Consider the following 27,833-nt stretch of genomic DNA (forward strand, 5'->3'; position numbering starts at 1 on the left):
AGCAGCTTCGAAGAGCATGACCCTTACAGTTAAGAGGCATGGGCTCGGAAATACAGAGGACACAGACTGGGCAGCCTAGCTGCGGGTGAGGAGCACATTCTGGGAGCATCTTGGAGTCCCTGCCCAGCAGAGACCCTGTGTAGCAGAGGAGATCGGTAAGCTAGCTGGGTCAAGCACTCCAGGAAGAGAGAAGGGTCCTTTAGGTGGCACTGACTCTTAGGGAATTTTTCCTTCTATCAGACTAAAATCAGCACCTTTGCTCCTAGCTCTGCCCTTTGGGGCCTAGGTAAACTCTTCTAACCTCGCTTCTATAACAGCCTTTCAAATATTTGCAGTTAACCACCATCAGATGAATGACCTGGCACCTTCTTACAACAGGTCTCCCCTATTATTCCCTCATACCACAATCACTTTGTGTTTACAGTCCCGTCCTACACTAAAACTACTTCACATTTACATGCTTTGTACATATTTTGTGATAACTTCAGCCTCCCTCCCCTCCCCCCAGAACATCATCTTCTTGAGGAGAGGTAATACTTCATTATTGTGTCTTTGCTTCCCCAGTGCCTAGCACAGCGTGTACCCTTGGCACTGGGAGGGGGCTGAGCGGAGGGAGTGGAGGGTACAGACTTTTGATTTCGTGGGTACGTGTTGGCAAGTCTGGGTGAGAAAATTCGCGCTGCCACTTCTCTGTATGCAGTAGGTGCTGAATAGAAGCTGACTGCAAATGTCATTCCTCAGAATGGGCAGGCCACGTCCCCCGCACTTTGCCCCCTCCGCCCCTGGGTGCTGGAGGTCATTTTTCCTCCCTCGCGGGGTGTCCCAGAGATCGTCCTCAGGCAGCTTGCGGCCTCTTGTCCAGGCCACGTGCGCAGCGCCGGGCCTGCCTGCCGGCATCGCAGGCTGCCGGGGGTGCTGATGCGGACAGCTGCCGTCATCCGCGGTCCTGCGGGAGGCCACCGGGAAGACGGAAAGCTGAGCCCTCCGCACCTTGCACAGCTCCTAAGGTTCTCCTCCATGCAAGGGGGAGGCGGGCAGAGACCCAAGCTGCTTGCCCCTCCCTGGGCCTCAGTTTCTTGAGCTTCCAGTTTAGATTCCAAGGTCTCTCACAGCTTTAAATCCTGAGTGTTGAGGGGAGATCTTGGAGGGGCCGGTTCTGCGAGCCTCGCGGGAGGAGGGGACGGCCTGGGCTGAGCTGGTCTGGAAGCCCCCAGGGCGGGGCGAGGTCTCGAGTCCCAGGACCTGGATCTCTTCCTAGGCTCCAGGCGCGAAGCGGAGGACCCGCAATCGAGAGCTCGGCGCTCGGCTGATCGCGCCTGCGCTCCCGTCCGTTGCTGTCACTGGGCCTGCGCGAGGTGGAGTGACGTCATCGCGTGGGTGCCGTGACCGGTTTCCCCCGGAGGAGCGAGTGCCAGACGAGGTGAGCTTTAGGCGGAGTGCTAGTCTGTCTTCGTCCCGGATGCGCGCAGCCCCGACGGGCACGTTCTTCCAACCTTTCCCCGCCTCCCCAGACCTGGGCCTAGGTCGTGGCCCATTGGCCAGGACCGTTTTTCCGGGTTCCCGCTCTTTGGGGAAACTGGAGCTGGCCCTGCTTGTGGGCGCTCCGGGCCCTCGGCCCGTTGTCGCTTCCGGTTGCCTGGCAGCGCCGCCTTCCGAGCGGGAGGGAAACCCCGCTGCTCCCCGGGAACTTCCTTTTCCTTCCCCTTCCCCTCCCCCTCCCCCTTTTCGTCTCCCCTCTGTGGGGAGCTTGTGTATCGAGGCGGCAGCCAGTATTGGGGTTGTCATCGTCACATGACCCCGCGGGTCTGTGCCGCGCGATCCGGAAGCTTGAGGGGCCCGGGAGCGAGATCTGAGTTCGAGTCCTACCCCTGGCACCTCCTTCCTGTGGGAACCTGACCAAGTTCTGGGATCCCAACTCAGTACCCTGGCAGGGAGGTTTAACCTGGAGTCCATGAATTTGGGGGGGGGGGGGAAGTAGCTTTTTTCTGAAAATTATCATTTATGAATTAAGTTGGGATTCATTACATTAGGATGAAATTAAGTCATGAATTAAGTAGTGTTTGGGAGAGGGAAGGGAATAAGCATATATTAAGTGCCTACCTCTGTGCTAAACAGCTTCTCATTTGATTTGAGAAGGGGTGCATAAGCTTCACCAGCCTCCCAAAGGGGTCCATGACCCACAAGGAGATTAAGATCATAAAATGATTGTAATAATTATGGAGCGCTAAGTCCTTTACGTGTATTGTCTTTTTTCCTCACCACGTGCTTGCATGCTATTGTGCTATATTTGATAATCTCTAGTTTGCAAATGAGAGTGCTGAGGCAGAGAGAGGTTAAGTGACTTTCTCTCAGGGTTCCACAGCTGAGTGTCTCGAAGCATTTGAACTCAGGTCTTCCTCAATGAAATCCATGGCCCTAACAATTGGACCACCTAGCTACTGCTTATTATGACAGAACAATGCCTCATCTGTTTTAGTAAAGGGAATTTCCTTTTCCTTTGTAGTTGTCATAGGTCCATCCTCAGTCAGATTTGAGAATGCCTTCATTTCTGCCCTCCCCTGGATAATGATATCCTAATGGGAGCAGTGTTTGGGTAGTCTGGATATCTTTAAAAAAAAAATTAGAAAGCAAGTTTGCCTTTTAAATCCTTCCTATTTGTTGACTTCAGTTCCCTTTGTAATTTTTACTGACCTAACGATTTCCTCTGGATGAGACTTGTGCTTATTTTGAGGTATGATATGCAAAAATCTGATTAATTTTTCCAATTCAGTATTTTTAAAGTGCAGGTATTATTCTCCCAGCGACCATATCAGTCTCTCTCCAAAATTAAGGAAGAATGGGATATTATTGGAGCAGCTCTCTCTTTTATATAGTTAGGACTTTATATACTTGATTACACTCTTAATACTATACTGAAACATGGGGGATGTCTCTGTTTCTAGTGCTGATAATTAATTTGATAGTGGGTGAGTCACATTTAATTTTTCTGAGCCATTCTCTCTTATAATTAAAAACTCTTGTTTATGTGGCACTTTTGAGGTTTACAAAATACTTTTTTATAAAATGAGAGATTTCCACTATATCATCTCCTTAGATTCCTCCCAGATCAGTGTTTCATTTAATTTTTTGGTTTACTCTATCATAATTCAGAACTTGATCATTATCCCTTAAATTTGTATTTGTAGATACATCTTTTCAAAGTATTTTCACAAATTTTCTCTCAAATTTAATTTTGTTATTTTTCCAATTAACAAGCATTTTCCTCCTCGCTGCCTTTGAATGGCAACATACTTGCAACAGAGAGATTTCTAAAAATGAAAGAGGCCTGTGATTCCATTGGTATAGGAAATTTCCGGGTGAGGACACTCCCTTTACCACTGTAGGGACATTATTCAGTCATGTCCAATTTTTCATGACCCCATTTGAGGGTTTCTTGGCAAATCTACTGGAGCAGTTTGCTCTTTCCCCCTCCACCTCATTTTACAGATGATGAAACGGAGGCAAACAAGGTGAAATGACTTACCCAGGGTCACACAGGAAGTGTCTGAGACAGATTTAAAAACACGAAGATGAGTTTTCCTTACTCAAAGCCTGGTGCTCTGCACTGCCTATCCTCCCTTGCAGGATAGTACATTTTGTGCAATTTAGAGTCTGAAAACCAGTGGTGTCATACTCAAGTAAGTAGATTGGTGGGGATGGGAAACTAATCTGTACAAATTGAGTGTTACAATGTAACATTATATTTTATTATATTTTTTATTTATTTTGTTGCATATTTCCCAATCACATTTTAATCTGGTTGGGCAACACTAGTCAAGCACTAGTGTTTGACACTTCTGGCTCGGATCACTGAAAAGTTGTCAGAAGGGGAACTTGAATCCGAACCCTTCTAGTTCTAGAATAGTTCTCTATCTGTGACTTCCCAGGAATGCATAAAAATGAAAGTTGGGAGGATTTTGTCCACCTGGTGATTTTAGAAACATTTCGAATTAAAAATGGAATGGAAGTTTGTTGTTTTTTTAATAATGACAGAAGCATGGCCCTTTGAATAGTACGGTCTGGTTCAAGGTCAGCTTCTGGAGCAATCTGACTTGTGACCTTGGGAAGCTCAGTACCCCATGCAACTCTAAGGCTCTCTGTCACAGAAGAGTTGTAGGTATTCTTTTGTAGAATGAATTTCCTCTTGGGGATCTCCTACCCTGATGAGATTACAGGTCCTGAGAAACAAACAGAACCATCAATCTCAAACAGCAAGTATTGTTGAATAACAGACTATGTTTATGCATTTGAGAGTGATGGTATTTATTAAGAGTATTGGCAAAATGGAAAGACCGCTGACTGATTGGGAGTCAGAGGACCTGGGTTAAAATCCCACTTCTGACGCTACTTGTGGGAGATTGGATGAGTCACCATTCCATGAAACCTAGTTTCTTCAGAGGGTATGCTGGAGTTGGCACCAGCCTCTTGAACCAGTTGTTAAATTTTTAGTATAGGCATTTGTACCTCACATATCAGTAAAGGGTACACAAATCAGCAGCCTGATTGTTTTGTTGATTGTTTAAACTTGGTGATGGTGGTGGTTGTCCTTCATTCTCAAAGAGGACCAAAATGACATCACCATGATAAAATTAAGTTTCAGTGTGTCCGACCTGCTGATCAGACCAATACAAGCTCTACCACAGATTGAGCACAGAGAGTCTGTGTGGACATTTGGGGTGATTACTCCAAATTTGTGCATCCTTCATTTCCTTTGTGCTGTTTCAATTCTGCTTTGCTCATAGAGCACAGGACCGTTTCTGATGTGAGTATGCCATACTGAGTGGTCCTGTGCCAGTGTCTTCTATGTCGCACAATCAAATCCGAAGTTATTGAGGGAGTGTCCTTGTGTCACTTCTTCTGACCACCTTATGATTGCCTGCCCCATGCGAGTTCTCCATGAAGTGGTCTTTTTTGGCAAGCGTACGTTTTTCATTCTAACAATGCAACTAGCCCATTGAAGTTGCACTTTCTGAAGCCTCGTTTGAATGCTTGGCAGTTCAGCTCGAGCAAGGACTTCAGTGTCTTGTACCTTATCCTGCCAGGTGATCCTCAGAATCTTCCTAAGACAGTTCAAATGGAAGCAATTCAGTTTCCTGGCATGATGCTGGTAGACTGTCCATGTTTCACAGGTATACAGCAATGAGGTCAGCAACAAAGTGATGGAGAAAGTAGTAATGAAGATTAAACTTAAGAGTGTCCTGTGACCCACATGTACAAAAATATTTATAGCAGCTCTTCTTGTGGTGGCAAGGAATTGGAAATTGAGAGGATGTCCATTAATTGGGAAATTGCTGAACAAGTTGTACTATTGTTCCATAAGAAACAGTGAGCAGATGGATGTCAGAAAAACCTGGAAGGACTTACATGGACTGATGTTGAATGAAGTGAGCAGAACCAGGAGAACATTGTACACAATAACAGCTGGACTATGTGATGGCTAACATTGATAGACTTGGCTCTTGTCAGCCATACAGTGATCTAAAACAGCTCCAAAAGACTCATGGTAGAAAATGCTATCCATATCCATACAAAGAGCTATAGAGTCTGAATGCAGATTGTAACATACTGTTTTCTCTTCTTTTTCCTTTCTTGTGGTTTTTCCCTTTTGTTCTGATTCTTCCTTTACAACATGACCAATGTGGAAATATGTCTAATAGAATTGTAAATATATAGCCTGTATCAGATTGCATGCCATCTTGTGGAGGAAGGAGGAGAAGGAAGGAGAAAAAAATTTGAAACTCAAAATCTTATAAAAGTGAATGTTGAAAACTGTCTTTACATGTAATTGGAAAAAATAAAATGCTATTAAGTGGCGGAGGGGTGGGGGTAGGGAGAGAAAATGTGTCCTGTGCACACGGGTAGCTGGTGGTGGCTTCAGTGTCTAGTCAGGAAGACTAGAGTTCTAATTTTGCCTCAAGCATATGATAACAAGACCATGGCCATCACTTAACCTCTGTTTGCCTCAGTTTCCTTAACTGTTAATTGCAAGTAATAGCTCCTGCCTCTCAGGGTTGTTGTGAGAATCAAGATAATATTTGTACAGTGCTTAGCACAGTTCCTGGCGCATAGTAGGCACTTAAATATTTACTTCCTCCCCTCCCCACCCCTTTTCTTGAACGTTTACCAATTCACTTCTAGTTTCTTCATTGTAAAACAAAAAGAGTTGGATTAGATGGCCTCTGAAGTCCTTGTCAACTCTAGAGCTAGGGTCCTACTCTGAGCATGTCATTTCACAATTTTCCATAGATAGTACAAAGCATTCACTTTCTACTCTTGGAGAAGTAAAAGCAACCCTGATTTTAGAGCTCAGACACTATTTTTATGACCTTGTGTAAGACATTTACCCTCTTTGGGCCTCAGTTTTCTTATGTAACATGGGGTTATTGAACATAATTAAGGACCCTTTCAGCTTTAAATCTTATGATCTGCTGGTAACTGTAATTCCAGAAAAGATTCATCTAAAAAAATCTGTTTTCTCACCAATTGTGCGGAACTTTGTGGCAGCTGCAAGGGAGAAGACTTTCAAAGATATTTCCTTCTCTTACTCCCTTGTTCAAGAGCCCACAGGGCTTCTTACTGCTTCCAGGATAAGGTTCAAACTCTTTAGCTTTCCGATTTTATTACCTACATAGGAACCTTCCATTTAGACGCATTTCTCACTGTCTCTCAGATACTTCCTTTTTGTCTCTACCTTGGTTATGCTATGCTTTGACTGAAGTGCCTTCTCTTCTTCCCAAATCTTAATCATCCTTTTGTGTTTCACAAAAATCCTAGAGAAGTAATAATAGCTCACGTTTCTGTAGTGCTTTACAATTTACAAAGCACTTTCCTGTTAGGTAGCTGTTACAGGTGGTATTATTCATATTTTGCAGGTGGAAAAACTGAGTGTTGTTGAGGTTAAGTGACTTCTCCAACATTACATAGTGATTAAATAGGGCAATCTGGACTTGGACCCAGGTTTTTAGAGGCAGTATGTTATTGTGGACTTGGGTTTGAATCCTATCTCATGGGTAAATCATTCTTTCAGAGTCTCAGTTCTTTTAGCTGGAATAATAATAATATTTGGACTGTCCATCTGACAGTTGTTGTGAGGAATGTGTTTTGCAAATTTCAAGCACCGTCTAGATATTAGTGCTTGTCTCCTGCCTTCAAGCCCCATGCTTATTTCATGATGACATCTTGCATGTCTTAACTGTACTGGCCTAGTTGTACTCATTCTCTATATTTTCACTTTTTGGTACTATTGCATTAATACTCATTTTAGTTATTTTAATTTCCCTGAGTCTAATGGCCACTGTAGATGTTCAGATAAATACTTGTTTGAGTTAATGCCATAGAGGTTTATCACCTACCAAAAAAAAATTTTCTTCAGGAAAACCCCAGCCATGCTTCCCCTCCTCTGTTAGAAGCAAAAGAATAATAAGAGGACAATGGAATAGATTCTTTAAAATGTTAAGAGGACTGAAGGAAGTTCAGAAAGAAATAGAGAAAGCAAGACAATGTTGAAAGTCATGTGTAGAATTTGCTTATTATTTATTATATACCTTTAAGGAAAAAGCAAGTGATGTGAAATGAAGATTCTTTTGCATTTAGAATCTTCTTTTGCTTTATGCTGTATGTATTGAAATGCTCTTTAAAATTCATAATTTAAAAATAAAATTTTAAAAACAAAATTGACATCCTTAAGCCTTCCACAACTACCATCACCACTGTTTACCACAAAGTACCTTAAAACAGAGTGTACAAAATATAATTTAACCTTTTATTTGATGATTTAGGCTCATCATTACTAGCATTAGTTCCTGTACTTATCGTGTAGCATGGTTAATGGGATGCATTCAGGAACAACTGTTTGCTTATAAAATAAATAGCACCAGATTACTCTGTTTTTTGGATTCATTTACCATTTTGATAGTCTTCTTGAAATCTTTACCTTCTCTCAGACTGTAAATTGTCATTTTTCACTAGTGTTCTTGTGCCTTCATCTATTAGTTTTGGAGACAGTTATGACCGGAAGGTTGATGAGTGATTGATGAATGCTTTTTGGCAGCTCTTGAAACTATCACCTAAGGGGTAGAATATCTGCAGTCTTTGCTGGGTTAGGTAGAAATAACTGTACTAATAAAATCATGGTTAATAGTCTTTATTTTTATTTTTGTAGTTTTTACAGTGTTAAAGGTATTGTGCTAAGTGCTGAATCTTTGTCCTCAGGGAACCTAAAGTCCGGTTAGAAGACAAAATATTTACATATTTAAATATGTTTTTACACATTAAAAATGTGTAATTACAGTAGAAGGCAAAGCATAAGTGTTGGATGATGACAGTGATACTAATGCTACAGAAGTTAAGCTCTCTGAAATGGAACATTCAGAGAAGGTGGTACTAGAACATGGGCCTTGAAGAAGCATTGAAATTGGTAGAGAAGAGGGAAAGGGTCACCCCAAGACCTCTATGGGGGATGAGTTTGATAGTGTAAAAGAGAATACAGTGTCTTTAGATTTCTTAGGTACCTAATGTAAAGCTCTATAAATGACCCACAGTTCTTTTTAGTCTTGTCTCCTGTCTTTCTTGTACCTTGAACATTGAGAGCTTTAGGAGATAAATAGATATTTCCTTAATTTTATATCCCCCAGTTTTGCAACATCGAGTGGTTTTGCATTAGCTAACTTTCATCCCTCATAAAACATTACCATTACTATTCTAAGAGGGCCTATGCTTGGGAGGTGTCTTTTCCCCTTTTCTTTCCCCCTGACCAAGTAAAGTTAATTTGTTTGCCATCTTCCACAAGTCTTGAGGATTGCCACTTCTATACTTTTGCTTATCACTTTCTACATGGAATGTCCACCCCTTTCCACCTATCTCATGCAGTCCTGAACTTCCCCCTTCCAGTAGAAAGAAGAGAAATGCAGTGTCTATCTTTCTTTGTGCAAAGTCAGTCTCCCTTCCTTTGCAGTGAAAAGATGGAAGGAAAGGGTATTCTCTCCCCTCTTTGCCTGGGCATAACTTGGTCATTACAATTAAAGTGTTCCATTTCTTTTTTGGTCATTGTGATATTACATTTAGTGTTGTAGTCTCATTGCCTCTGTTGTTTCTCTGTTTCTGCTTGTTTCATTCTGCATTGGTTCATAAAAGTCATCTCATGCTTATCTGGAGTCTTCATATACATCATTTGTTTAGGCACAGTAATTCTCCATTTCATTTTTATAAGAAGTGGTTTTGTGATTGATGAACACTTAGAATGAATCATTCTTCCTTAGCAAAGCATCTAAAGTCTTTGTTGTTTTGGAGGAAAAGGGAGACAAACCTACCTATGATTCTTCACTTTGTGAACTATATAAATGTTAGTTATTGCCATTTTTATAATAATGCTTTGTTTTTTTAAACATTATCTCATGATCCTCACTGCAACGCTGTGGGGATAGGTACTATAGATATTCTTTCCATTTTACTTTGAAGAAACTGAGGCTCAGAATCGTTAAGTGACTTGCCTAGGGACATATTGATCTTGTTAGTAACTGAGGTGAGAGATCCTCATCCAGATCTTTTCTGACTATAGGTCCAGTGGTCTTTCCACTGAAATGCCCTGTTTCCCTGACGATATATATGGAAATTGCTTTTATCTAATATTGAAAGGGAGGTTTAAATAGGCTGAATTTAGGCAACTGCCATGTATTTAGCATGGACTAAACATCTTGAAAATAGAAAAGATCTAAGTACTCATCAGCAGTGTGTAACTATTTTCAAATATTTTTTAAAAGGCACTTCATATTCCCCATCTAGGACAGAAAGAAGCCAATGCTGTTATACAGAGGGTATCTCTACTAAACCATGTTTATAAAGAATGACTTTTGAATGTAAACTGAACTTTTGAGCTAGTGGAGAAAAGTGGTAAGGGCATATGAATCCCACATTTGTTAATACATACCCACGCCATGTTCAGTTCTAGGTATTGAAAGAGAAATACTGGGTAAGGTTAAATATGATAGCGATGTAATTGTGTTGTAGGTGCCCTGTATTCTGAGATCATTGGAAGCAGAACTTTCCTTGAGGGTTAAGCATATAATACTGCTTTTAGTGGTGGTGGTGATTGTTGTCCATTCTCGAAGAGGACCAGAATGACATTGCTATGATAAAGTCAAGTCAAGCAGTATTAACCTTCTGTGTTGAAGGCACTATATAGGGAAGTAACTTTCTGGGTGCTTTTTAATCTGCTGAAAAATATGTACAAGAATTTTGAATATAATCCCTATTATTTTGGTGTAACTTTGTAGAAGAGTAGGAGATCTATAACATTCTTAGATTTCATTGACATTGGGAGTTAACACAATTAATTTCCCACTCCTGAAAATGTCCCAGTGATGTAACTTTAAGCCAGCTGGCCAGTTCTTGAGTATCTTTTCCTGGGCAACTACCTTAGAAGCCTGGAGTGGTTAGCAGCAATTTATAAGGAAAAACTAACTGCGTGTTGATTTTATTTCCTCTTCCTCAGCTTTCTTTTAAGGAGCTATCTTTCTGAACCTAACATCTTTTAAAAAGGAATGGTAAAAAAATCTTGTTTTAATGTAGGATTAGGAAATTGAGAACTAGAAGACTTTTGGAAGATTTTTAAATGTTCCAAACTGACCAGCAGAGAGGCCATGTAATACATGTTGCTGGATCCAGAGCCAGAAGGGAGCTCAGAAGCCTTTTCATCCAACCGCCTTATTTACAAATGAAGAAACTTCAAGAAGTTTAGCAACTCATCCATGGTCACCTCTGTTTTGTTACCTAGCATTCTTTCCATAACTTCCCAGAGCAGGTAGAGAGCCAAGAAACTTTGGGTTCATGTAGACCTCTGACACAGTTGGGTATCACTTAATCTCTCAGTGTTCTAGGCAATTCAGACTAGCAGTTGTAGGGGAAGTGCAGACCTGTATTGGTGGTGGTAATAATAATAATGCTAATGTTGATCAGCTAGCATTTATATAACATCTTAAGGTTTGCATTTTGCTGTGCAGATAGCATTTTATCCTCACAACAACCCCTGGAAGGTAGATTTTTTTTTACCCCCATTTTTCAGATGCAAAAACTGAGGCTGACAGTGGTTAAGTGACTTGCCTAGATTCCCACAGCTACCTAGTGTATAAGGCAGGATTTGAATTTAGTTCATCTTGACTCCTGGTTGGTCCATCATGCCATCTACTTTGCCACCAAACTGGGAGAGGGAGTTTTCTCAAGTGGCAGTTCTGTATATCAGTGAAATCCTAGGTCTTTTCTCCATCCTTATCCCTTGCTGTATGCTTTTTTTCATGACATCCTCACTTCCTTTTACCTTTCTGGAGATTACCTTTTTTTCTCAGGTGATTCATATCGGTGTGACCCTAAATGATAGTTGGCATTTATGTATATGTTAAGCTAACATGAAGTTGTTTTAAAAAATATTTTGATAACTATATTTCAGTGTAATTGGTTTTCTTTGTAATCCATTATATGCTTTATGCATTTAAAAAAATTCTGAGAAGAGATCTGTGGGCTTCATGAAAGTTGCAAAGGGTTCCATGACAGGGAAAGGTTAAGAAGCTCTGGTCAGGTCATGAGATGGACGTTGAGCTTGGTTCTCCTGACCTTTTTGCCAGAGTTCTTTCTGCTATATCACAACTGTCTTTCATTTGACTGCTCGAACTTTCAGGCTCAAAAGATTCCTCCTCATTTTTACGTTTGTTGAAACAATTTTAGCAGTTCAGTAGTTGCATCAGACGTGTAGTTCCAGTTGCATCTTGAGACTGTTTAAATACATTTCTTAATAAAATTGAGAAAAAAAGTTCTGATTGAGAAATAACCAAATCAGAAGTGACTAAAGTACATTCCAGTTATGGCACAATAAAATCCTGGTGCTCCTACAGCAAGTTTTAAAAACAGTTAAATGAGGCAGTTATGTTTTGGGGGGTTGATAGCTGCTTTATGAATGAATTGAAAGGAAGATTGCCAGAAGATGGGAGTTGGGTGTTATCTGTCAGCTGCTTTACCTTTAATGTGATTTTGACAGTAGCTGTACATAGGCGGTGACTTGTCACTGTGTTCATGCTGGCCAGCAGGCTTGGGAGGTTGCTGCCTTCCTGCCACCAGCACCTTGCATGCGCTCTGTTACTGTTGTTCTGGTGTTACTGAATGCAGAGGTCACTGGGTTTGCCCATTAAGGTGCTGTGGTTTCCTCATGTGGGAGAAGTACTGAAAAAAAGAATTGAAAATCACCAGATAGGGGATATTTGGGGTGAGGACTTGTAACTAAATACTCTCGGTCTATTCACATCTCTTGTTTCTTGAATTTTAATGGATATTTCTTTGACATCCAACTCCACAATTGCCTAAGAATCCTTTGTGATTTTAACGATTTAAAGGCAGAACGCCTTGCCAAGAACTTTCTTTAAGCTTTTAAAATAAGGTATTTCAATAGCAATAATACTTAGTAATTTGTGATGAAGTACTTTATATGATAATTTCTTTGGTAATCAAGTGATACATGTCAGGATAATTGACATGTTATATAGCATTTAATGGTACAAAACACTATATAATTAACCCCATGGTAGCTGGTACAAGTCAAATGAGTATCCCCATTTTTCAGATTAGAAGAGTAAAGGGTTAGGGGGTTAAGAAGTTTGCTTTAAGATTACATAGCTGATAAGTGGGACGTGAATAGGGTTTTTGGGCTTTTCCCCTTTCATCTCGCGCCCCCGCCCCCCACATACCTCCTGCTAAGCAGGTTTAGACAACGTTCTTCCTCTGTATTAGAAATGTATTTTAAGAGGTTTTGTTTAATGATACTTAATTTTTAACTAGATTTGCTTTCTAACTCTGCAGGAATTTGAGAACTAAAGTAATTTATATATGAATTATCTATTTCTTGGTTTGTCCACAGCAGATTTTTAATCCTAGCTGAGTTTCTTTCTGTCATCTTATATGCATTTAGTTTACTTTCCTTTGCATACAAACTAATTTTTAACATTTTATTAAAAACTAAAAAATAGGAAGATAAATTTATTGGGGGAAAGATCTATTTAGGCCAACCAAAACCAAATGAAAATTATTCTTGGATTGCGTATACCAGGGATGGGCAGACTATAGTTGAGGGCCAAATCCATCCTTATCTCTTAGGCCTTAGAAATACAGGTGGTGAGTTGGAGTGTAGTTTACTGTTGTATACCACCCTGCCCTTCTATTAGTGTAGGTAATTGAGAATTAACTTATAGGTAAAGAATTTTAGGGCAGGGTGAAGTGTTCAGAGCTCATCTAGACGAGGGGTTCTTAATTTTTTTCATGTCATGGACCCTTTTTGCAATCTGGTGAAGCCTGTTGACTCCTCGGAATAGTGTTTTTAAATCCATAAAATAAAATACATAGGATTACAAAATAATTAGTTATATTGATATGATATTAAAACAAACAAGTTCATAGGACTTAAGAACCCCTGATCTAAAGAGATTAACTTGGTTACATAGGAAATTCATCAATCAACTTAGATTTTAAAAAATTATTGTTAATAGTAGTAATAACTTAGTTACTCTCAACAAAGATAAATAATCTACTCAGTGTGCATTAGAGAATAAAACTTTACATAAATTCCTTAGTATTTAACATAGTAGAGCCACGCACACAAAATTTTTTTTAATGGATCTGTGTTTTCACTGATATTGAACAGAAGTGTCACTCCTGAAACTGTATTAAAATATAATTGAGAAGTGTTTGGCAAATAAACAAAAGTACAATACAACATAGATAATGTTATTTTGTGACTTTCCAGCTCATTAGCCTCCAGCAATTTGCCACCACTGATGTAGGGAACTTCTAACCAAGGATGAGAATGATTGAAGGACCTGTCTCTTCTTGAAGATAACCTTATTCATTATTACTATACAGTGTTCTGATCCAGTTTTGTTTTTTGTTCTTTCCACTTATCATTCATTGTTGTAGTTGTTGTGTTATGCTGATATTTTGATTCTCTTTACTTTGCATTAATTCATGCCTTTTCATCCTTATATATTTTAAAATATTTATCATTTCTTAAGGTACAGTGATATTACAGGCATGTACCATTTTTTAAAAACTATTTGGCAATGGATGAGCATTTACTTTGTCTAAGAGGTGTCTCAAACTCAGCATGTGCAAAATTGAACTTAATATTTTTCCAAGGGCACTGCTTTTCCAAATTTCCTTGTTACTGTCAAGGGCACCATCCTCCTGCCAGTCACTCCTGTTCATAACCATGACTCTTTACTCTCAATGACTTCATGTATACAGTTGATTGCCAAATCTTGTTATTTCTATCTCCATCACATCTCTCCATGTGTCTCCTCCTCTCCATTCACACAGTCACCATTGTACTTTAGGTCCTCATCTACATTGGACAATTGGAATAATCCTCTGCTTAGCCTCTCTGCTTCAAACCTTTCTCCAGTGCAATACATCCTTTACACAGTGATTTTCCTAAAGAGTAGGTCTGATCATGTTGCCCCATCCACTCAACAAACTTCATTAGTTCTTCCATTGCCTCTTCTGTTTGATATTTAATGCTTTTCACAGCCTATTGTCCTCTTCCTACCTTTCCAGACCTCTTCTACTTTACTCTGCCCCTTGAACTCTTTGATTTGGTTACACTGATTTGTTACTTTGCTCATGTGATGCTCTATCTCCAGGGTCCAAGTTTGAAATGTATTCCCTCCCCCCTTGTGCCTTGGAAATCTCTTATTTCCTTTAAGATTCAGCTCAGTTGCCACTTTCACAAAATCATTTTTGACTTAAAATCTGGGCCCAAACAATTCTTAGCTGGAGGAATTCTAGGCAATTCACTTAACCTCTATCTGTCTCAGTTTCTTCATCTATAAAATTAGGGTAATAATAACACCTACTTCCCAGCATTGTTATGAGGATAAAATTAGATAATTTTTATAAAGCTTTCTATATATGCTTAGTATTACTGGTGTGACCCCTCCCAAGACTACCTTGTATTCATTTTATATGTATTCTATCTGTACTTTGCTATGAGAGGAAGAAGCAGAGACATGGTTGAAATAGCATCAGAACTGGTCCTGGAGGTCCAAGCCTAAGGGCACAAAATGACTTACTATAACAATAGGTATACAGGATATGGCATCCTCAGCTCTGTTTGAGTTGAGGCAGGAATCATAAGCAAGTTCCTAGAACAGCCAGTCAGACAAAGTCCTGCTTCCATTTACAAGATGCCAAAGCCATCATATTCCTGTTCAAAGGCAACATTTCGAAAACCAAGTTGAAAGGATCCTGTCTTCAACTGTGCCCAGGTTGTCCTTTCAGCCTTTCCCAGATGTAGAGGGGCCATCTCCAGCCATCCAGATTTATATCTTGCCTCTGGACCCAGAAGGCTCTAGAGGAGAAACCAAGACTGGTGACTTTACATATCCTCCCTCACTTGAATCCAAGTCACTTAGCAAGTCATGGCATCATGAAGGTGGTCTTTTTTGAGAATGAAGGACAAACAAGAACCACCTAGGTATAGACACGTTACCTATAATAGTTCCCAGACCACTCTCCCTGTGGCCAGCACATGGCATCCTCTTTGAGTGCTGGACTATTGGCTTCATGACAATGCAGACAATCATACCTCAAATCATAATTCAGAATAATATCTAACTATGATCCCATGTGATTTCACCTTAAATAGCAAATTCACTCATAACTTATGGCTCAGTTACTATTTCTCCTCTCATGGTGTTACAATAACACAGTTTACCAGGTCTTTGAAATTTATTCAGGATCCTTTTCTATTGTGTTCTTTTAAAAACTTTATTTTCAATTTTTCAACATTCACTTCCCCAAAATTTTGTATTTCAAATTTTCTCCCCATATCTTTCCTACCTCCACCCCAGGGCATTATGTATTCTGATTACCCTTTCCTCCAGTCTGCCCTCCCTTCTATCACTCCCTCCACCCTTATCTCCTTCCCTTCTATTTTCCTGTAGGGCAAGATAGATTTCTGTATCCCATTGCCTATATATCTTATTTCCTAGTTGCATGTAAAAGCAATTTTTAACATTCATTTTTAAAGCTTTGAGTTCCACACTCTCTCCCTTCCTCCTTCCACATCCACCTTCATTGAGAAGGCAAGCAATTTAATATAGATTATACATGTATAGTCATGCAAAACACTTCCAAAACAGTCATGTCATGAAAGACTATGATTCCCTCTATCCTGTCTCGCCCTTAATTTATTCTATTCTCTCCTTTGACCTGTCCCTCTATCAAAGGGATTGCTTCTGATTACCCCTTCTCCCAATCTGCTGTTCCTTCTGTTATCCCCACTCTCTTATCTCCTTCCCCTCTGCTTTCCTGTAGGGTAAGATAAACTTCCATACCCAATTGAGTGTGTGTGTTATTCTCTCCTGAAGCTGAATCCTATAAAAGTAAGGCTCATTTATTCCCTCTTATCTTCCCCTTCTTCCTCTCCATGTAAAAGCTCTTTCTTGCCTTTTTTATGTGAGGTGATTTACTACATTCTACCTCTCCTTTCTCTTTGTCCTAGTACATACATCTCAACACTTAAGTTTCTTTTATAGATATCATCCCTTCATATTCAGCTCACCTTGTGTGCTCTCTCTCCCTCCCCCCACCTTTCTCTCTCTCTCTGTCTCTGTCTGTCTGTCTGTCTCTCTGTCTGTCTCTCTCTCTCTCTCTCTCTCTCTATATATATATGTATATATATATGTATTCCCCCACACACACATATATTCCCTCCAACTCTCATAATAATGAGAAAGGTCTCATGAGTTACAAATATCATCTTTCCATGTAGGAATATAAACAGTTCAACTTTAATAAGTTCCTTGGAGTTTCTCTTTCCTGTCTACCTTTTCATGCTTCTCTTGATTCTTATATTTGAAAGTCAGATTTTCTATTCAGCTGTGGTCTTTTCAACAAGAATTCTTAGAAGTCCTCTATTTCATTGAAATTCTATTTTTTTCCCCTGAAGTATGATACTCAGTTTTGCTGGGTAGGTGATTCTTAGTTTTAATCCTATCTCCTTTGACCTCTGGAATATCATATTCCAAGCCCTCTGATCTCATAGTGTAGAAGCTGCTAAATCTTGTGTTATCTTGATTGTGTTTCCACAATACTTGAATTATTTCTTTCTGGCTGCTTGTAATATTTCCTTCTTGCCCTGGGAAATCTGGAATTTGGTTACAATATTCCTGGGAGTTTTCCTTTTGGGATTTCTTTCAGGAGGTGATCAGTGGATTCTCTTCATTTCTGTATTACCCTCTGGTTCTAGAATATCTGGACAATTTTCCTTGATAATTTCTTGAAAGATGATGTCTAGGCTCTTTTTTTTTTTATCATGGCTTTCAGGTAGTCCAATAATTTTTAAATAATCTCTCCTGGATTTGTTTCCAGGGCAGTTGTTTTTCCAGTGAGATATTTCACATTGTCTTCTATTTTTTTCATTCTTTTGGTTTTGTTTTATAATTTCTTGATTTCTCTTGAAGTCATTAGCTTCCATTTGCCCCATTTTGATTTTGAAGGAATTATTTTCTTCAGTGAGGATTTGGACCTCTTTTTCCATTTGACCTTTTCTGCTTTTTAAGGCATTCTACTCTTCATTGACTTTTTGGACCTCTTTTGCCATTTGGAGTAGTCTAATTTTAAAGGTGTTATTTTCTTCAGCATATTTTTTTGGTTCTCTTTTAGCAAGTTGTTGACTCATTTTTCATGATTTTCTTGCGTTGCTCTCATTTCATTTGCCAATTTTTCCTGTACTTCTCTTACTTTTCCTGTACTCTTTTGAGTTCTTCTATGGCCTGAGATCAATTCATATTTTTCTTGGAGGATTTGGATGCAGGAGCTTTGACTTTGTTGTCTTCTGGTTGTATTTTTTTATCTTTCTTGTCACCAGTGACATAAGAAAATACCTCTTCACTAAGAAAGTAGGAATCTATGGTCTGATTCTTTTTCCCCGTTTACTCTTTTTCACAGCCAGTTACTTGACTTTTGAGCTCATTGTTAAGTGTAGGACTCCAGAAGCAGCCTCTGCCTTAGCAGTGGCTGCCACCGCCCTGGGTACTGGGGTGGGGGCCAGAAAACACTCCCCTCTCAGCCAAGTGAGAGACCCTTCCCACTCATCTTTGAAGCTGTCTTTGACATTTGTGGGTTGAGAAGTCTGGAAACCGCCACAGCTGCCAGCGATTCAGTCCCTAAGGCCTGCTCCAGCTCTGCCTGCTCTACACCAAACTGTGCTCAGCTCCTGGTCCAGTGCGATAGACCCTTACTGTCGATCTTCCATATTGTCTTGGGCTGGAAATTGGCTTTAGTCTGTCCTTTTGTGGCTTCTGCTGCTCTAGAATTTGTTTAGAGTAATTTTTTACAGGTTTTTTGAGGGGTTTTGGGGAGAAGGCTCTAGCAAGTCCCTGCTTCTATGCCACCATCTTTAGCATTCATTTTTGAAAACTTTTGAGTTACAAATTTTCTCCTACCTGCCCCCTACTCATTAAGAAAGCAGACAATATGATATCAGTTTTACGTATCAAGTAATGTAAAACATTTCTATATTACCCGTGTTGCAAAAAAACAAAACCAAACCAAAAGGAAGACCCATAAAGAAACTGAGAAAAGTATGTTTTAATCTGAACTATACTGAAGGCTTCATGATATGGGCAAGAGAATGGAACAGGAACACTTTCACAAATTAGTATTCTACTCTTTTTCGTTGAGTGAAAGGTGTAGTAAAGACAGAATTCTATTTTTTTATTATTAAAAAAATTGACTAGATGGAGTAAAATGAACAAACAAATGATGCTTTAAAGATATCTCCCATGCACAAGCCAAAATTATATAAGATTCCTGGAAAGTTGTAACAACAGAGGTAATCTTATTTGACCCTCTACACACTAATACCAGGCAAGACATAAAAAGAGGGAATAAATGTTTGCTATACTTGTTTGCCAGAGTCTTGGAGGTGATTCTGTCCAGAGTCCAAGTTAAGAGGCATTCACTATAGATAGGTCTTCTAGGTAGGTAGTCCTGTTTGTGGATGAACATTCTGCTAATTGCATCAAACAACATAACACTGCTGAACCTCCTAAACGAGATACATAATTGCCACAAAGAGTTCAGCCCACCTGTCTACAGAAGAAAAACTAAGTAGAATGCATATTGTCTGCACTATGATACACTCCATTTTAGCTGTTCTCCAACTGTGATATGGTGACTTCTGTGGTCCCTGAGATACTTTCAGGGTACCTACAAGGACAAAACCATTTTCATGATAGTACAAAGGTGTTTTAATTTTGAACACAGTAAATAGCAGTGTAATCCACATGAACAAAATCTCTTGGGAGGGGCCTCCATATTTTTTAAGAGCACAAAGAGGTCCTGAGGCCAAAAGTTTGAGAACCACTGGTTTATTCAAATATAAAATCCCTTTTTCACTTAAAGACTTTTATAACTTAGCCCCTTTCTTTCCAATCTTGTTGCACCATATTCCTGCATTGAACTCTGTGATTCAGTGATACTAGTCTCCTTTCTGTTTCTTACCTACTCCATTTCTGAACTTTATATTTTCACTGACTGTCCCCTATGTCAAGAATTCTCTTTTTCATCTATTTTCTGGCCTTCCTGGGTTCTTTCAAGGCTTAGCTAAGATTCTACCTACAAGAAGACTTTCTGGTTCCTTGTAATGCCTTCCCTCTGTTGATTATTTCCATTTTATCTTGTATAGTATATCTTGTTTGTATGTAGTTGTTTGCATGTTGTCTGTGAACTTTTTTGAGAGTAGGGGTATTTGTGGGGAGGGAAGAGGATGCATTCTTTGTGTCCACAGCACAGTGCCTGGCTTATTTTAGGTGCTCATAGTAAATGCTCTGACTTGCAGCAGGATGGATGACGCTACATAGAGTTGGTTTGTGTGTTTATGTGTACATACCTATACCTGGGTCTTGATTAGTGTGAATAATGAATTCCTCAGAAGTGATTGAATTATTTTAATTTGCACTGCATATTTCCATTAGGTTGGAACTATTTACCATATTTTGCATAATTATAAGTTTGAATAGTGCAGTAGACATCCAATTGATCAGGAGAAAGAAGGGACTGGATTGCCTTTGGGAAATTGCTGTTTTCTTTTAATGCCCTCAAACAATCCCCTGAAACAAAAGCTTGTCTTTTTAATACTAACATTTCAGGGATATGGGATTCCAAGTCATAGGACAGCCTCCCAAGATCTTAAGTTGAAGATCACCCAAAGTGTAATAGACAGGTGCTTAGTGGATGTGGACAGGCTTCATAAAGAATTATGAAGGAGAAGTGGTGTAAAAGTGTCATTAGAGAAAAGTATGACTGAAAAAAGATGGGCTATCCTTGTTTTGAGAATAAGGGAGAACTCAACAGAGAAGTCAGGAGAACTTAAGGAAGTCTAGCACATAGAAAACTGAGGGGAGGATGTAGACTAAGATTTGCTTTGGATTGGGCTGACATAAGAGGACTGTTGAAGAAAATACTCATCTCAGTGAGTTCACAAACACATTGGAAGGAGTATTGGAATATTAATATGTAAAGGAGAAGAACAAATAGGTAGACAGAATTGTGCCTTAGCTTGAAAGACAGCTCTGTACTTCATTTCGGCTAAATTCCCCTTTTAAAGTGCTGTATATGGCAGTTAGGTGGCCCAGTGCATAGAGTGCTGGGCCTGAGTCAAGCTCACTCATCTTCCAGAGTTCATATCTGGCCTCAGATTACTTCCTAGCTGTGTGACCCAGGGCAAGTTACTTCAACCCTGTCTGCCTCAGTTTTCTCATCTATAAAATGAGCTGGAGAAGGAAATGGCAAGCTAGTCCAGTATCTTTGCCAAGAAAACCCCAGGTGGGGTCATGAAGAATCAGACACGACTGAACAACTACAATGTGATTTGAAACTTTTAAATAGATTTAAAGTGCCTGTGTAATTGGACTTGAGCAGCAATTCATGCTATTTATTTGAAGCATTTCAAATATCAGATTTCCTATTTCTCTTATCAGTTTAATCCAAGATTTTTATGGATTTTCACCTAAAGACATTAAAGCTTATATTTTTGTTATGTCTGCATTTGAATGACATGTGATCCAATTACTCATTCTAGTGTAGTCTCCTGTTTTGAGACTGATTGACTTAGTCTTTTATTTCTGTAGAGTTTTAAGAGTTCCAGAGTTTTTACCATTGTTTTTCTGCTCTTGCTAGTCACATCTTTAGTGCTTTAAGCATTATATTTGTGGAATATACATTGGAAAATTGAACTTTAACCTTTGTTTTTAAAGCACTATCTGCTTTTCTCTAGGATTGTGTTGTAAGAAGACATCCCTGGTGGTTTGATTCATTGTTTTTCAATTGGTTTTAATTCTATTAACATGTCTAGAATATTTGAAGAAGGATTGATAAAATACCTTTTAGACAAGGGAGCAAATATCTAAGATTTCATTGAGTATATACAAGTAACTTTTATATATCTTTCTAGTTAGCATGGCAGAAGAAGATACTAGTGGAGAAGACTATCCAACAGAAATTCATGACTATCTGTCAACATTTGAGAATTCCCTTCATTCCGTGGATGAAATGCTAAAGACTATGATGTCAGTTTCTAGAAATGAGTTATTACAAAAGGTAAAAAGTAAAATAAATGCCTCTCCCTAATTGATGTATTTATTTAGTAGATAATGCTTCATCTTCTAAGCAAGTTACTGTATGAGAAAAAATAGCTCAGTGACATACTCTCATATCTGAATTCTGTATAGTTTATAGGATAGAAAATTCCTAAAGTTTAATAAATACCTATCTAAGCTGTAAACATTTTTTGTTGTGGTTGGATTATGAGAAGGAGTGCTCACAGCATTCTTTTTGACAGAATCCATCTTTGAGCTTTTAAGTAGTGGAATGATGTTATCAGAGTTTCTGGAAATCCTATTGGACAAAAACAATAAATTGATTTTGACAGCCCCAAACAAATTTCATTATGTTTCTCTGTCTTTGGTACAGCCTAAGTATTTCAGCCTGCTCCTCATACATAAATACATCATGTACTGTGTTTATATTGATGAATTGCTTTTGACATAACAAAGCCCAGATCATAACTTCAAAAATTAAAATAATTTAAAATATTTTTTCTTGCATTGTACATATTTTCTTTGTGTAAAGAAAAAAATGGTACTTAGAAGTAAAAATTTATTGTCAAAATAGATGAACATGATATCTCCTTTTCTTGCATAGTTTCCAGGTCATTTAGTTATTGGACTGTAGTATGTATTTTATTGATACTTGCTAATATTTAAAATGCTGTCTGATTGACCTAAAACTTTGTTTTTTTTTTTAATAGTTGGACCCGCTTGAACAGGCCAAGTTGGATTTAGTTTCTGCTTATACATTGAATTCAATGTTTTGGGGTAAGTAGACTAATATATTTGAGTTAGTCAGAGGGGAAACTTCCAGGTTAATTTTGACAAGTTCAGCCAAGCTTTAAGGTTTTTTAATAACTTCTTTTGTCTTTTTTAAAGTCAGGATAAGCCAAAAATTAATTTATTTTGCTTGTGTGCTAAATAATTTAAGATAGAAATTTCTGTGATTTTTATTTTGTTTAATTTACTTGATTGTAGTACTTTCTATATATATGTAATTTTCACAGAGCACATAATTTGAGAGTTAGAAGGGAATCACCACTATAAAATATCTAGTCATTGATTATCTAGTTTTTAAATTATACTTTTAAAAATTATTATTAAACCTCTCTCATTTTGTCTGACAGTTTACTTGGCCACTCAAGGAGTTAATCCCAAGGAACATCCAGTAAAGCAAGAAATAGTAAGCTTTTGCTTTACATGTTTTTTGCTTTATTTACTCCATTGTAGATTTGTGCATAGAATGATTATCTGTCTGGGTATTATTTGATTCTTTTAAATTTTAAAAAGTCACAGTACCTTTGTGTCACAGTATCATTTATGAAAAGCAGAATTGTCTAAGTTTTCTGAAATTATATAAACAAATAAGATAATTGTAATTTTGCCTTTAGTTTTCCTTATTTTAACCTCTTACCTAAAAAATTAGATTGAGTGCAATTATGATTTCTAGATTTAAATGGACTGGGAAAATGTTTCAGTTACCTTATATTAAATAATTCTATTCGTAATGTACATAGTCTTTTCCCACAGAATTTTGAAATCTTTGCTATCTTCAAAGAAGTTTTTTAAAAAGCCCCAAACTCTTACACAATTCTAAAAAGTATATTCCAGTTGATTTACTAGCCAAGCCGGGAAAGTTCCTCCCCCACCCACCTTTTCAATTCCTCCATTAATTCATTTTCTCAGCAGTAAAGAATCCAGTTCAGCAACAAAGCTAAAAGCTTTTTTGGCACCAGTTGTATGTGTACTGTCCAGTAATTCTGCATTAGTGACATATTTACAACCTATAATAAATCTTTTAGGTTTGTCTTTGTATTCCATTTAGATACATAAGTACAGTATATAAGGTCTAGTATCTTAGAATTTCTGCTGACTTCAAAAATCAAATCAAATCATTCAGTTTGAAGAAAAAATTAGAAATCAAACTTTGTTTGCCTTTTTGACTTCCCTTTATAAATAAGAATGTCAGTATAATCAATATATATTAATCTGTTATTTCTTTATGGATATATGTGTGTGTGTATGTGTGTATGTACACAAACACATACACACACATATAAAACAAAAGTATATGAGACAAACCAACTTTAACTTCAAGAAGTATGTGGTCACCTGTATTAATTTCAGCTGAATAGCCCATTTTTGTCTTCAGTTTTTAAAAATTGAGTAAACCAGATTGCTTTTTCTCTGTCTTAATGGATGAAGCAGAACATTTTTCCAGTCTCAAGGTTCTTGGTGCAGAATTTTTTTTATTTTAAATTTAGCAATTGTGAGAAATCATGAAACTCAAGAGTATGGAGAAGTGTGACTTTCAGACTGAAAAACAGGAGTTTATCCTGTCTAGTTCTCTAAGGAAAGGATCATATTTCTTTGTGCTCTGTACTTTACAAGTATCCAAGTAAATGCCTGAATCTCCCTTTTCCTTCTTTGTTTTTTGGATCGTTTAATGTTCTGTACCTTTCATGAAGAAAGGCAGTCAAAAAAGTCAATTTTTCAGTTTTACAGCCCTGTATTTCCTAGGCATGTTGTGGTTACTTTGATAAGTTTGATGTTTGATGAAATGTACATTTAGGCCTCATCATTCATTTGCTGTCATCTTGGGGTTTCTGCTCATCAGTGCCATTTTTTTCAAAGTGATATATAAAGTAACCATTTATCCTGATTAGCAGTCATACTGGTATAAATGTCTTATAGCAACATTGTGTGTTTCTCACCTTGCAAAATCTGCCTGCTTGGAGTGTATATTTCATTGGAGAATTTTATTCTTCATTTATTTTAACAAATCTAACAAAGCACTTTGCTAGGCACTGAGGAGATAAAAGTTGAATGAAATGGTCTCAGACCCCAAGATGCTTATAGTACAATAGGACAGATAAATGTGCAGACAGATGTAGTACAGAGTATAGTATGCTAAAAATATGAAATATAAGACAAGTGCTGTGAGGATTTGTTAATCACATTTCATATGTTAATCATTTATAAAACAACATTGAAAGTCAAACATTTGCATACGTTTGGGAATTGGGGAGTGGGAAGGAACATGTGTTCATTTTATGTAAGTAGTCTACCATTATACCCCAAATTTTTTATTTGCATAATATCCACTTTAGTTGTGATTATAGAAGGAAATATATACAGAGATAATTGAGGGTTCTGGAAGGAGCAGTGTATTATAATGGAAAGGATAGGAGGCCTTCTGGTCTTGGCTTGGCTGCTGACTTGTTATATGACCCCGACCCCAAGAGGTTACTTCTTTTTATCTGGGCTTTAGATTTCTATCTATAACACAGGGAAATGTCAGGTGGTAGTCTAGATGATCTTTAAGATTTTTTTCTACCTGTAAGATTCTGTGATTCTTGTACTTTATTTGGAGAGAGACATTGATGTTTAGTGGGAAAGAATCTGTATTTGGAGTAAGGACAACTGGGTTCATAGATATGAGAAGCTAAGTAAATTAATTTTCATTCTGTGTTACCTAAGTCTGAAAAATGGAGATGATGATATTTGTACTAGCTCCTTCACAGAATTATTTTGAGGAAAGCATCTTATACACCTTAAAGTGCTTTATAAAATGTTAGTTATTATTTGGGAAAAGTCCAGACAAGAATAATTTCATAGTACCAGAACTCTGATTTGATGGTATTGAGGTAATTTTCAAAGTCATTCTATACTTGGACCTTCACTTAATATAATTTGGAGTGTGTTCTGATAGAGAATATTGTAATAAAACTAGTGATGATAAATATTTTATTGCTATCAATTGTTATTGTTTTATAGGATAGAATAAGAATTTATATGAACAGAGTCAAAGAAATTTCAGACAAGAAAATGGCTGCCAAACTGGATAAAGGAGCTGCTTCAAGATTTGTAAGAAATGCGCTTTGGGAAGCCAAACCAGAAAAAGGATCAAAGTCCTCAAATAAAGGAAAAAGAAAAAAGTGAATCTTTGGTTTTGTTTGGTGAATATTTAGAAGTATTTCATATTAAGTTTTGGCCCTGTCCCTTTAAAAATTGGTGGAAAATGAAAGAAGATTGTATTGAATTTCAACTGGAGAAACTAGGTTTAAATATATACTGGTATGACATTTTCCCTTGAAATTTGTTACACGATGTGCCCCCTCTCCAATATTTTAATTGATTTTTCTAGTTCTTAAAAGTTTAAAATTTCATATTCATATTTTGCTAAGTCCTAACCTGTAAATTATTACATTTCATCTCTGTGTTTTTTGTAAACATTTGCTATTATACTGCTCTTATGAACTGCATGAATTCTGCAAGTGAAATTCAGTGTTATCAGTGTATCTGTTTTCAGTATATTGTGTTAAAAAAAGAATGAAGAGACTAAATATTTCTTTATAGTACAGCTATTATGGTTATCTCTCTTTTGTTTCTAGATATCATTGATCTTTTAAAAATAAGTACTTGAAATATGTTAAAATGTAAAGAGTCATCTATAGCTTCATCTGTTTGTCCCAATGAACACTCAAAAATAAATGGAAATGTTATTTGAATAAGAGTTGAGATTTCACACTGATGACTAGATTTTGAGTAAAGAATCACAAATTCTTTGACCTGGAAAGAATCCCAGATGTCATACTTTCAACACCCTTATTTTACCAGTGAAGAAACTTCAGTCCAGAAGTGACCTGTTACCGTTCCTTTACTCTAGAAGCTAGGGTTGTATCTTTGTTGTTTTAGTGACTCTTTTGAATAAGTTTTTTTCAGATGATTCACTTAAGATAGTCATGCTGTTCATGGGAATTGTGTTGTAGAGGTACCTATGAATAGTTAACCACAATGACTTGCTCTTGTTTCAAAGTACTTGTCGAGTGTTGAAGCTCTCTCTTTTTTTCTTTCTTTTTCTCAGTGCTTTGTCTATTCTTCCAGTTATGTTTTCTTAGGTTACATTATGGTAATAATTGCAAGTGTCTGTATCAGGCAGAATCCGAACAGAATCCCATTTTGATGCAATGTTTATTAGTGATAATTCTGTCTTGAACTTTTCAATATCTCATGAACTTTAAACCCATGAACTTTGACTGTATATTTCCAATTAATGCAAATGTAAAAAACCCATGCCATCACATACAGGAATGCCAAGAACAGTAAAATACTTTAATTTTTGAGAAGATGGTATGATTTCTGTGTGATTAATTCTCCATATGTAACCTTGAATAAATGGATTTCTTGATTTATAGAAACAGATATTGGAAATGGTCTTAAAATGTAATGGATTTTGTAAAGCATTTTGGGCTCTTTCTGTGACACGTGATGAGGAAAGCATTGATGGAGACACAAATTCTGTTCTGGCTATAATGTCAGATGATCTGAAGAGTGGGAGAACATTTATAACTTCTGCATACTCTCTGCAGCCTCTCAAATAAATTATTTTCTTTAAAAGATTTTTTTGTGATAATTATTATTATAAGATTAAATGCAGTGTGCAGGTTTTTGTGTTGTCTTTAGCTAGTATGTAATGGTTATTTCTGAATATTTCCTACTTTTATAAAGTCTGGAAAAATAAAGGGAATTGTTTTTCATACACGAAGTTAAATCAGATATTTTTACAAACTCTTGCTTATAGTTTTTACATTAGAATTATTTCCTGATCTGCCCCTAACTACATTTGTTACAAAGAAACACACGTTAGCAAAACTGATATAGCAACCACATCTGATGGTGTGTGAGCATTCCATTCTCTTTGCTGTCTACCAAGGTTATTCCTTGCAGTTAATCTGAGTTCAGCTACCTTGTAGTGTCATTTTCATTTAATATGTTATCTTTTCTAATGTAACACTCTCCTATTGTATTCATATATTACACAGTTCAGCCATTCCCCAGTCACTCACTAGTTCTAGTTTTTGCTACCATAACAAGGGCTGCTATTAATAGTTTGTAATATATGGGGCCTTTAGTCACCAATAGTTGACCTTCTTGGGATATATGCCTACTATAGGAATTGCTGGTTCAGAGGGACACTTTTTTTCAGATTTTTCTGGAAAACGGGCCAATTTACAATTCCATTAACAGCGTATTAGTATTCTGGTAATTTCATGGCCCCTCCTACATTATGTCTTTATCATCTTTGACATTTAGGTTGTTGTGAAGTGAAACCTGAGTTTTAATTTTAATTTCTTCTAGTGATTTAGA

General features: G+C 37.7%; 1 protein-coding gene across 2 annotated transcripts; it reads left to right on the forward strand.

The window, feature by feature from the left end:
- Positions 1–1,314: 1,314 nt before the first annotated feature.
- Positions 1,315–27,085, forward strand: C1D (C1D nuclear receptor corepressor). Of its 2 annotated transcripts, none has more exons than XM_072635378.1 (5): positions 1,315–1,420; positions 21,530–21,675; positions 22,385–22,451; positions 22,811–22,866; positions 25,461–27,085. In XM_072635378.1, exons 2-5 carry the CDS (start codon positions 21,535–21,537, stop codon positions 25,623–25,625), a joined length of 429 nt encoding a protein of 142 aa, XP_072491479.1. In that variant the 5' UTR covers positions 1,315–1,420; positions 21,530–21,534; the 3' UTR covers positions 25,626–27,085. The 2 variants fall into 2 exon arrangements, with proteins under 2 accessions (XP_072491479.1, XP_072491480.1); XM_072635379.1 differs by lacking the exon at positions 1,315–1,420 and adding an exon at positions 2,636–2,731.
- The last annotated feature ends 748 nt before the right edge of the window (positions 27,086–27,833 follow it).

Source organism: Notamacropus eugenii, chromosome 1, assembly GCF_028372415.1.
Source record: "Notamacropus eugenii isolate mMacEug1 chromosome 1, mMacEug1.pri_v2, whole genome shotgun sequence".
In the NCBI taxonomy this organism is placed as follows: Eukaryota; Metazoa; Chordata; class Mammalia; order Diprotodontia; family Macropodidae; genus Notamacropus; species Notamacropus eugenii.

What these genes read in the sequence shown, in the direction of transcription:
- C1D (XM_072635378.1), top strand. Translation starts at nt 21,535, where the DNA reads ATGGCAGAAGAAGATACTAGTGGAGAAGACTATCCAACAGAAATTCAT. An exon ending in GAAATGAGTTATTACAAAAG is followed by an intron (nt 21,676 to 22,384) that starts GTAAAAAGTAAA and finishes TTTTTTTAATAG; the next exon opens with TTGGACCCGCTTGAACAGGC. An exon ending in ATTGAATTCAATGTTTTGGG is followed by an intron (nt 22,452 to 22,810) that starts GTAAGTAGACTA and finishes TTTGTCTGACAG; the next exon opens with TTTACTTGGCCACTCAAGGA.